General features: G+C 32.3%; 1 protein-coding gene across 1 annotated transcript in view; it reads right to left on the reverse strand.

The window, feature by feature from the left end:
* Window positions 1-7,876: 7,876 nt before the first annotated feature.
* The window catches only part of LOC106461839 (mediator of RNA polymerase II transcription subunit 29-like), a 12,603-nt gene continuing 8,332 nt past the window's right edge, over window positions 7,877-12,147 (reverse strand). The window contains exons 3-4 of the mRNA XM_013921698.2: window positions 10,096-10,180; window positions 7,877-9,461 (exon numbers count right to left, since the gene is read on the reverse strand). Coding sequence (XP_013777152.1) covers window positions 9,243-9,461; window positions 10,096-10,180 — 304 coding nt within the window. The 3' untranslated portion in view covers window positions 7,877-9,242. The remainder of the gene's footprint in view (window positions 9,462-10,095; window positions 10,181-12,147) is intronic.

The raw sequence follows: 12,147 nt of genomic DNA on the forward strand, positions 1-12,147 counted from the left end.
CAATCCCACGATAGTTTAAAAGGAGGACATCTCGGAGTTAAGAAAACATTGAGTCACCTATTACAGCAATTTTACTGGATAGGTATGAGGCAAGATGTGGATGAATGGTGCAGGACATGCAATACATGTTGTGCTAAAAGGGGTCCCAAGCATAAGGGACATGCTCCAATGAAGTTGTATCAAGTTGGTACACTAATGGTACAAAAATAGGTAATGTGTTTATGATATACGGGTTGTCAAATAATCTTTATTCCTCAATTAAAATTCATTAATATCATTAATGATGTTGAAGATAAAATTGAAGTAAAGGATAAATGTGTAATATGTATAAAATTTCATGTACTTATGGTTTAAATTGTCCTACGATGTGACAGCAGTAAATTTATGGAATTACAACGCTACAGCCAGGGTTTCGATTCCCAGCGGTGGACACAGCAAATAGCCCAATGTGGCTTTGCTATAAAAAACAAACAAAGGGTTTAAATTATATTGGGCAGACAAAAAGAAATTTAACATTTAAAGTTGAAGAACACAAAAATGTTGATAATCTAAAAAAACGAGCGATTTGGCCTTGGCGATACATGAGGCGAAGATAATTTTTCGAAGTGAATTATGTAAAAGACGCGACTATACTAGCTGCAAATTGTACATGAATATTTACTAGTTATATCAAGGAATTTTTTGTGTCTTTTTTTCGTCGCTTAAAGACGGTAGAGAATGTTCCATCGAAACATTTAGAGTTTTTTTACGTAATATTTTTGCTTTTAACTTTATATAAAATTACTTTTGTGCATGTTGAAACGAAAAACTCGTCAGCTGATTATTTTTATTAAATGTATCAGTTATTTGGGTTTGTTAAAGATCACAGAAAAAAACCATTTCACAATTAATTTTTATTACCAAAACACCTATTACAATTAACTTTTACATCTTGAATCTCAGCCTAAAATTAAGTTGAAGTCTGTTACTAACACAGTTGTCATCAGTAACATGTACATTTTGAACTCAAAAAATACATTTTAATTAACGTCTGTGATTAACACAGCTGGCACCAGCAACGTTTACATCTTGAGCTTAGATTAGAATTTAGTTCTAGAATGTTACTTAAAAAGCTGTCACCAGTAACATTTATATCTGGAACTTCAAACTCGAAATTAGTTGACGTCTGTTACTAACAAACCTGTCGCCAGTAAAGTTTACAAGCTGAATTTCCATGTAGAATTTGAAAGAGGTATGTTACTAGCACAGATGTCACCAATAACGTTTACATCATGAGCATAACCCTAGAATTAAGTTGACATCTGTTGCTAACACAATTGTCATCAATATATTTCTCCTGTTTAACTGCAACCGTGAAACTGGGTGACCTCTGACACTAGTGCAATCATCATCAATAACTTTTAGATCTTGAATACCAATGTAGGATTTATTTCACGTCTGTAAATAGGACAGATGTTACCAGTAATGTTTCCATCTTCAACTCCAACCTAGAGTTTAGTTGACGTCTGTTACTAACATAGCTGTTACCAGTAACGTTTACATTTTGAAATCCCATCTAGTATCTAAAAGAGGTCTGTTACTAACACAGATGCCAACAGTATCATTTACATGTTGAACTTCCACCTAGAAATATGCTGGCGCTTATTACGAACACAGCTTTTACCAGTAATGTTTTCATTTTCAACACAACCCTAGAGTTTAGTTGAAGTCTGTTACTAAAACAGTTTTCATCAGTAACAGTTTCATCTTGAAATTCAAACTAGAATTTAGTTGCCGTATGTTACTAATACAGCTGTCATGTGTAACATTTAGATCTTGAAATCCAGCTTAGATTTAGTTGAAATATTTTACAAAAACAGTTGTGACCAGTAACATGTATATCTTTAACTCAAACCTAGAATTTAGTTGACGTTTGTTATTAGCACAGCTGTCGCCAGTAACGTTTATATCTTGAACCCAACCTAAAAATTAACGGACGCCAGTTACTAACACAGTTATCACCAGAAATGTTAACATATTGTTACGTCTCTGGTCGTTAGTTAATTTTCCGTAAAAATTATTTCCGAAGAAACTTTAGCAATACAAGTCCTTTCTTAAATAAAACTGGTTTATTCTTTCTGAATACAACTTTGCAACATACTTAATTTCCACAGTCACGCTATAACAAACGCTATAATTCACAACTGAACGACTCACGTGCTCGACTCAATTGTCAGTCTCTCTCTGTCTGCAGTTCAATTACCACATTGTTGCCGTCACTTCTTGGCGGCTTATATACAAGAATACCGCATATCTAGTAAACACTCGAGACTTCAGGAAGGGACACGAACGTTCTAGAAGCTCATGACGTGTTACCAGCGTCACGTGACTTCCGCTGTCGTAACAATATTGAGCTCCATTCTAGAATTTAGTTGACGTCTGTTAGAAACACAGTTGTGATAGTAACGCTTATATTGCAACTTCATTCTAGAATTTAATTCACGTATTTTTCTAACACACGGTTTTGGTAGATTATTTGGCGCCTGACCCGTGAAAGCGGTATTTCTCCAGGTACTCCACTTTCCCCCTGCATCAACATTTCTCAGGGCATAGGATTATTCTATCTCACTACCCATGAAAAGGGCTATTAATATAGGAAGTCCATCAGACTCTCTTTAATCATAATATCTCTTTAATTTTAGAAAGTTTTCTTTTCTTTAAATTGATCTGTCTCTCATAAATCTATTCAAACAGAAACGTGTTCATTCAGTCTGCATCCCTCTGCTCCAATCCTCATCGACTGCTCTCTCGGACTGACATAATTACTACAAACAAATGCACGTGTTCCACTCTGACTACAAAACAACGGTCTCTTCACGGCACTCACAGCGAGCTTGGGTCAACATCTTCCTCATCTCTCAACAATCCACTCAACATGTTAAAATTCAACAAAGCCAAGAGGCTCTATCAAAATTCGTTTGGCATTAACCTCTTCACTGCTGAATGATATCTCATATGCATGAGTGGATAATCTTAACTCATTCATAACCTTGTAGTAGTTTAAGTGTAATTACGTTGTAAAATATACAATAATTTTTTTTATTTTGCACTAAGTTTTACTGATTATATTCGGTTCTCTTTTTCACCAAAGTTTATATTTTAGTTACAATTTCACTGCATTGTGTGACACCTGTAGCAACTGTTCCATTAGCTCCTCCTTTAATCCAGGCTTGTTATTAATTGATTTTATTAAATATCCATGAATTGATTGAAATGAAAACAATAATGTATACTGTTTTAAGCAAAGGTGAATCATATAATATTACAATCATTAATATTAACTACTCATACATTGATATTCCATATAAAATCAGATTTTTTACATTTTGTTACCTGGTTTCAAATCTGGCAGCAAAAGTTTTGCTGCCATGCAAAAAAGATTATTTCTACTCCTGCTAATATAGTATGCAAGTATATCATGAATTTTCTACCTTATTATTTTAAAGTAGGAATCTATCAAATGTTTTTGTTAATTTCTAGGTATATACAGATTTTACGTAACACATAGTCAAGAAAGTTTATCAGTTACTTTCATTCTAGCTACCTTTTGTTCTCTATCATCTACCAAAGATAACAATTGGTCTGCTTGTGGGAGTATGGCTGTCTAGCTGCCCCTTGTATATGGAAGTAGAAAGGAATTTCCTCCAACTGTAAATCAAGTATCTTTAGTTTGTAAAATCCATCACTTTCAATTTGGAATGACTCTGGGAAAGTATGACCCCATAGATTTCAAATATATAATGTAATGTTTTCTCAGATTAGAACAGATTTCGATTGTGGAGTTATTCTATAGATTCAACAGCTTGTTTCCTGGGTAAAACAATTAAGCACTACTCCAGTAAAGGTATCACTCTTTCTGCTGAAACAATACATATACATAATAAAATATTGGTTTCATCATGTGTTTAATTTCCAGTCTCTTTTGTTGCATAAACTCAGTTTGTTTCTGAAAAATTATGAATTACTTCATAATATTTTCTGGTTGAATTTCCCATTATAGAGTAGCCCTATCTTATTCACTCTTAGAGAAAACCAGGTTTTCCAGAAAAATCACACTAACACTTGTGATAATTCTTTATTTCAATTTCATATTGATTAACTTTAATATATGATTAGTAACTTTTACCTGAGGAAGGGCACCTACCAAAAATGTACATCAACTGTACAAAAATATAAGCATTTTATACTTTACAACAACCCTGGAATTTACAACTATCTAAGCAAAGACTTCAGTGAGAAGCCTAACATTATACACTTCAAAATAATAGACTGAGCAAAAGATAAACAGACATTTAGTAAAAAGGAAGCACTCCAACTTCAAAACTTAAAATTGAAGTTGAACAACCATTTAACAACACCACTGCAGCTCAAACTGTGATAAACTTATCATGCCCAGGATGGCAAAGTGTGAAAACTTCATTGAACAGTCAATAGTAAATGCCCCTCCCCCCAAACCCGAGTTAAGGGGACCCCAATTTCTTTTAACACAGGCAGATCTGGCACATGTCAGATGTCTGCAGAATTTTGAAAACACAACAAGGATGGCAGGAAAGCCAGGGATACTTCACAATTTGCACTTTGGAGCTTACAGAAGACCATATAAATTTTGTTAGATGGTCCTACCCAGAGCCCAAAGTGACTACCAAGTTTCACATCACTGTTGCCACTTTTGCTGCAGAAAAGATGAAACAAATCCTTTACACAAAGCCACTGTCAAGGTAACAAGTGAGCAGGCGAGTCTATTTTAAAATGGTAGGAAAAGGCTCTTTATCTGCAGGAGGTTTATCTTATAGGTAACTGTTGAATTGAAGTATTATGTTTGTTGATATTCATAGTTATTTTGGACTAGAAATTTTACATCATTGTTCAGTGAGAAAATGAAACTAATTTCTTCTTTAAAGATGAAGAGGACATATTTGAGTGAAGCAAAAAAAAAGAAAGGCTAAGGAACAAAAAAGAAATTAATAAAGCTAAGCTGAGAAAAATTAAATCAGTTTTTAAGCCTGTAATGAAGACCATCATTATTTGTCCTTGATGTGGAAGAAAAACATGATGTCTTAGATGAAGTTTCTCTTGCTTCATCTTAGGAAGACCATTTTTTAGGTAAAGATAATATTAATATGTATTATGATGAAATTCATGGTGTGATTAAAGACCCTTACATTAACGCCCCATGCAGGAAAATTTGATGAAAATCAAACTAATGAAAAATTTGAAAACCTTCTCCCTGAACAGTTCCTGATAGACAACATATTGATAACATGCACTTGAAGAAATTTATTGTAAAAAACAGCTCTTATAAACCAGCAGGACCTTTCCCCAAAGATTCTAAAAAAAAAAGATGTTTTCCAAATGTATTCTATTATAAAACCATTAAAAGTAATATTAAAATCATACAAAAATTGTTATGTTACTCACTAAAATTGGATTGTGCATACTGTGAGCCATGCTGGTTGTTCGCTGATAGGAAACATGGGCTGCCAGAATATAGGATTGAACTATCTTGAAAAATAAAGGAACATGAAGGAACACATTCAGGCGTGTTACTTATGATTATTGGAAAAACGATCTTGCTGTTGATGTTCAACTAGATTCTGAATACACAGAAGAAGTTAATTTCTGGAGGCAAGTGTTAAAACTAATCATTGACATTACACTAACTTTAGCTACTGTAATCTTGCTTTCCATGGGTATCAGGAGAAGCTTAGAGGAACAAATAAAGGTACCTTTTTATCCATTATAGAATTATTGGACATGTATGAATCAGTTTTATATCAAATGACTGGAAATTCAAGTTCATTGCACTCAGACTATTTAAATGTACAAATTCAAATTGAAATAATTGCCCTGCTTAAAATAAAGTGCAGAAAGAAACAGTTGATGAAATTAAAGAGGCCCATGTTTACTCCATCAGTATAGACACAACCCAAGACTTGAAAAAACAAGACCAGTTAAGCTAGGTGTTCAGGTACATCACAATTCTCTGCAATTAAAATGAAATATCTACAGATTTTTAGGATTCTGTCATATAACTGTTCAAAATGCTGAAGGACTCACAGAAGAAATTATACAACTTACTGAAGAAAAATGCAGAGGACAGGGCAATGACAGTACTAGCATGACGAGCAGCATTTATTCAGGGGTTTAGAGACATACTTGGGAGATACAGCCTAATGCAGTTTTTGTACACTGCACATAATTTAAATTTAGTGCTAAATCATGCTTTGAAAAACATTTCAGAGGTCAGACAACTATATGACATAACTGAGATATTGTACGCATTTCTTTGCAGAAGCATTAAAAGGTGGGAACTTCTTTCAGAATGGAATACAATTTCAAATAACCCTAATCTGAAAAAGCTCAGTATTTCTAAAGATGCGACAATATTCTGGCATTATGCTTCAAAGTTGACGACATAATGAAAACAATAAGTAAAATAATTCTACAGTCTAGAAAATTGAGGAAAGATCAGAGGCTCTTGGTCTAAGAAATCAAATGGAAACATGAGTTCGTGTTAATGATTATGATCCATTCAAAAGTGCTAGAAAATATTAACATGGTGTCAAAAGTGCTGTAGTCCTAAAAATATAGATCTTTCTCATGCAGCAGACTTGCTTAAAACAACAGACCAATTTTTTGTTAACTACTTGAACTAGTTTGAAGAAATTAAAGCATCAGCAGTGTCAGTGTTTTTAGTAATAAATTTCACCAAAATTAGTTAAGTAGTTTTGGCCCTGATACATCATACTGAAAATTACCCATATCCTTCACAGACAGATGAATGTTGTTTGAGAGTGCCATTTGGACTTCTGTTTGAGTAAGGGTCCCATATACCAAATTTCATCAAAATCAATCAAGTAGTTTAGGCTCTGAAACTAGGTAATGGATAGACAAACATGACCTCCCTATAAGACATTCTTCTTTGTTTACTACTAAGTAGTAAAGTTTACTACTAAGTATCATCTCATTGGAAACCACTGATACCTAGAAAAAAGTTTAGAATATCTCAGGGTAGAACCCTGGGCTGCCCCTAAATTCAGATTTTTTTCCCAAAACTTCCAAGGGGGGGTAAACATGATTTTCAGAGAAAGCCCAAACATTTTGTGCTATGCCTCTGATGTTAAAATCTATGTCAAATGCATCTAAATATATAATATTAGAAGTATCCTATAGCCTAGTACTTGAATCACTAAAAAAAAAAAAAAAAGACCAAGTTAGGCCTAATGATATAGTACTTCAGATTCAGACTTAGTTGTACCTTCAAGTTATAAAACCTTAGCAGGCTGAAATAACTACTTTATAAAATTTAATATGCCAAAATAATAACTATATTCTCTAGAAAAACGTTATAATCTACTGTCTACAAGTACTTGCAATTTTTCTGTCCAAGCTATAAACAATACATTTGTTGCATTTTTACATAATGTTCACTACCAGTGAATATTAAGGAATTTTATGTTTTTGCTCATTACTCAATGTAAGGAACTGATCTAAAAAAAAGGGTGGGAAAATCATTTTGTAGAATTAATAGCAACATTTACTCTATGTTTTGTGTAACATGTATGTTATTAAAGGTCCTGTAACCAACAAAATCATAGACCTACAAGACATTTGATATACAAAATATAGCTTACAAAAAATTTTCAAAATCTGATGGGGTAAATATGAACCACATCAGTGAAATCTTTGGGTTAATATCACATTGTTTTGTAATGGTCATAGATTTGCTCAGAGCTTACAATACATATGTTTAGCTTTGTGATTATAATAAATATAAAACATTTTTAATACTTAATATTTTTATCATTGCATATACAATTTCAATTATCACCAAAAAACATACTTTCTTTTATTGCATATAAACTAGTTTATTAGGTTGGAAAAACAGTCCATGGGCACATATATGATACACTAAATTCATAGAAATATTTGTTTCTAAAAGAAAAACAAAGTTTTTGAATTTGATAAGTTCAGGATCTATAGTAGCAGCAACTAAAAAAGTGTAATTATAAAAATTTTAGATTAAAGTTACATATTTTTTAAGTATCTGCAATCACTTAATGTAGTGTGCAATCTAATACTAATGTATTTATTTTGGATATTTGTGCAAAGCTACACAAGGATTAATTGTATAACTCGTCGCAATTTTGAACTAACACACTAGACGGAATGAAATGTAGTCCACAGAATCAACAGCAAACTCTTGGGCTACTCTAGCCAGACAGTGGATTTGACCATCACTCTTATACTACACCTATGACCCAAAAATGTGAAGCACAATTTTGCAGTAATAGGACAAGAATCACAGACACTAGGATTCAAAGTCTGGCATGACAACATCTACGCTATACCTGAGCTAACGTCTACATGACATACTTTTATGAAGTATCATGCAAACACTGAGGGAACAAGTCCTGTTTTCCTGGAATTATCAATCATAATTTATTTGACATTTGTACATAAAAAAATCAAATATCAAACCAGAACTAATCTACAAGAAGTCCAAATATTATATTAAACTAAAATAGTAAATTACTAATTAATGAATCTGTGGCCAACATATATCTAAAGTTAATGCTTGTTTAAGCACTATTTATTGTTTATTGCTACAATACAAAATATATTTAATTGACTGCTATTTCAATTTGTTATATAAACAGATCTGCACAGAGCACATAATTGGATCTATTACCTTCTATTAATGTATGACAAAATATACTAATTCTATTAAAACAAATTAACTACCATAGCAAAGTTCCTACACTATGATATTGTACAGCTTATACAGAACCCAGGTTGTCAAAGATGACTTCATCTATTTTCATAAGAGAACATTGAGACTGGCCAATACAAATTTTATAATTGACATTTCCAGAAAATCCAGGTACAAAGAGATATTCCACAAACTGATAATAAAATGCCTTCTTCTAGACTATGGTTTCTCAACCACCAGTGTGCAAACTGGCACCAGTCAATCACAATCACCTTAATGGTCTATGGAATTTCATGAAAACAAACATAAACTGACAGAATATTTATGTGTTAAGTTGTAATGGTTTTCCACTGTATTGCATTTTAGTGGTAGGTGAATGTTAAGGGAGGCAGCAAGCCAGTCCCTGGTATCAAAAAGGTTGAGAAACACTGCTAGACAACTTTAAATACAATCCATAAATGACATAAAATAATTACCAACTAACAATATTTCATTCATTTTGAGTAATCTTTCTTGCTCCTTCCATAAGAATTTCTTGTACATTTTTAGCAAAGGCTACCTGACTTTTAACAGTAGCCAGATACTGACTATAAGACAAAGTTGTGTCCTGTGTAGGGCCCTGGTTAACATCTGTTTTTGTGGTCAAAACGGGAAGAGGAAGGTATTGTTGACTGTCTCGCAACTGTAGTGAACACTCCTGAATTGTTTTCTGTACAGAGCAACAAGCAACACCACAGATTAGAAAACAACAAAAAAGCAAACCATTTTTTTTATGTCTGAAGAAATATATTAATGCAATTAATTACTTATAGACTCCATACAGTGAAAATAATATAAATATAAATCAGTACAATAAAATCATACATTGCAAAAAAATGTACTCTTTATTGTGATCAATTTTCTGGATGTGGACTTATAGGAGATTGGTATGAGATCTTATTAAAACAATACATTCATTGTACAAGAAATGTGCAAAAAAAACAATATAGCAGTCATATTCTTTGATACTTAAAAACAATTTTTCCTATAAAAAGTAACAATTCACAAATTTTAAATATGTTGAAAATTAAGTTTTAAAGTCGGAATTGATTATGATCACATTTTATTACCAGTAAGTAAATTTCTGATGTAGTAACTTTTGTAAAATATTTGAGTTATATATCATAAGAGATTCATATTGAAAAAAACCTTTCTTCCTAAGAAGTCTTCCAGACTCGAGCATTGTAAGTTCGCAGACATACCGCTGTGCCACTGGGGGGGGCTTTAAATTTATATATTGGAAAATACCCTAATTAAAGAGCTTTGTAATGAGAAGTGAGAATTAAAACTTATTCTGTACATACTAGATGTAATTCAATCTGGTTACAGATTGAGAATACTTCTTCCAAGCTTTTATCCAATCTAGGAGGTGTGTCATCGCCAGTTTTCCTATAAGAATATGAAAATTATAATGAATTTTAAAAAAGCTTCAAATTCACTGATAAATCAATTACTTTTTATGATATATATATAACAGAAATATGAGTATAAAAACCTCTCATTCAGCCATTTTGTCAATAATATATCTTGCTCCAGCATTTAGATTGATCTGATGAATCAGTGATAGAACATGGGTACAAGTCTTGATATAGGCAGAATAGGTTCATTTATTTATGACTTTTAGCCTTTTTATGTCTTCAATCACTTTTTTGTTATTGCTGTTGTTGAATGTGCACCACTGCAAATACTGAGTATTTGTATTCAGGTTTAATGTATTAATAAAGCTGTGTGATTCAAAGGAGCAAACAACTAGCTTTTATGTATAAGTAGCAAATGTTCCCAGCAATGTTGGGCTTAAAAAGTAATGCTATAAATGAGATATAGCACACACTCTTCCACTATATTAAACTGTAGCACAAAACCATTCAAACATTTTCCAAGTTTTACTGATATAAACTGTAATGTTTTATATATTAAAAGTGGTACTGTTTATTGAAAAAATAATAGTTTCTTTAAGAATGCCAGTTTCTCAGTACTACATTTCAAAATTACACCAATAAAGACATAATTAAACCCTCACATATAGTCCTAGTAAAAGTTGTGAGGAGAGAACTTTTATTTAAAACTGTGTTCTATTATAAAGAAATGGTTGTTGCACATACCACAATTATTTTTTTCTTATTGTCTGAATCTTGAATATCCAAGATTACTAGGCAAGTCAGTTTTTTAACATTGTTTTTTCTATTGCTAAAAAAACACTCCAGGTAGATTTCTAAGAACCAAGTTCATGAAAATTCTGAACTGTGAAATCTAGCACAAACACTCAAATATTTCAAAAACTGGTATTTCTAAACATCAAACCAAAACTATAAACATACTCCTTGAATTCACAAACTCTCAATTACATACACAGTAACAAGCATATTCAAATTAATGCAATGTTATCACCATAGTAGAAGCCCAATAAAGTTTGACTGTCAGCTGTAGGTAGAATATATAATTTAAACAAAATTTTACTATATACAACAAAAAATAATTTCTAAATTTTATTGTAGGAGAAATAACTGGAATTACTTACTTGGATATTTCATATCTTTTATAGGTGGATTAATGAAGTTGTTTCACCCTCTCTATATAAGACCTGCTACTGTATAGACCTCTTTAGAACTATTGAAAATTCTGATAGCAGCATGGAAAAGTGGAAGGTTAGAGCTATACTAATAATTTAGTGGGCTTAGTATGGTAGTACAACATCTTGCTATTTTTATCCAAACATCATACAGGAGACTAGAATGCTAACTTCAAGGCCAGTTTTGCTGTCTCCTCCATTGATGTCTTATATTCTAATTATTTCTCTCATATTACTATTTTTATTTTATTTATTCATTTTTCATGAGCAACTACATTTCCAGATCTCACTGTAGACAGCAAAAGGTGGTAAATGTGTGGGATTGTGGGCTAAGCATGTGAGGTTGGCGAGGTGGAGGTTAAACTGGACAGAGTTGTAACCCCAACACAACGTGGGTCTTACTTCTGCCAGTACCTCAAAAAACCAAAGCACATTACATAATAACCCACCTTCTGATTTATGCCCTGGTGGTAGATGTTTGTTTTGTGGTGACATTATTTTTTCTCTATCTCCATAAAATTACACTTAATTGCATATAAACACACACATTACCTACTATTTTAGTGTAGCAGCATTAATACAATTCATGAGTCCTTTAGCAGTTTACTCATGACTAAGTGTTAAAAACCATAAAATACATAAGTATATACATACACATATATATATATATATATATACACGTATATGAAGAGCTTATGTAAAATGCAGTATACCTAATTCCCAACAAAAGTGAACTGCCAATAGCATTCTATTGATTGTGTTAATTGTTAAGTAGAAGACAAAATCC

Source organism: Limulus polyphemus, unplaced genomic scaffold, assembly GCF_000517525.1.
Source record: "Limulus polyphemus unplaced genomic scaffold, Limulus_polyphemus-2.1.2 Scaffold1042, whole genome shotgun sequence".
NCBI lineage: Eukaryota > Metazoa > Arthropoda > Merostomata > Xiphosura > Limulidae > Limulus > Limulus polyphemus.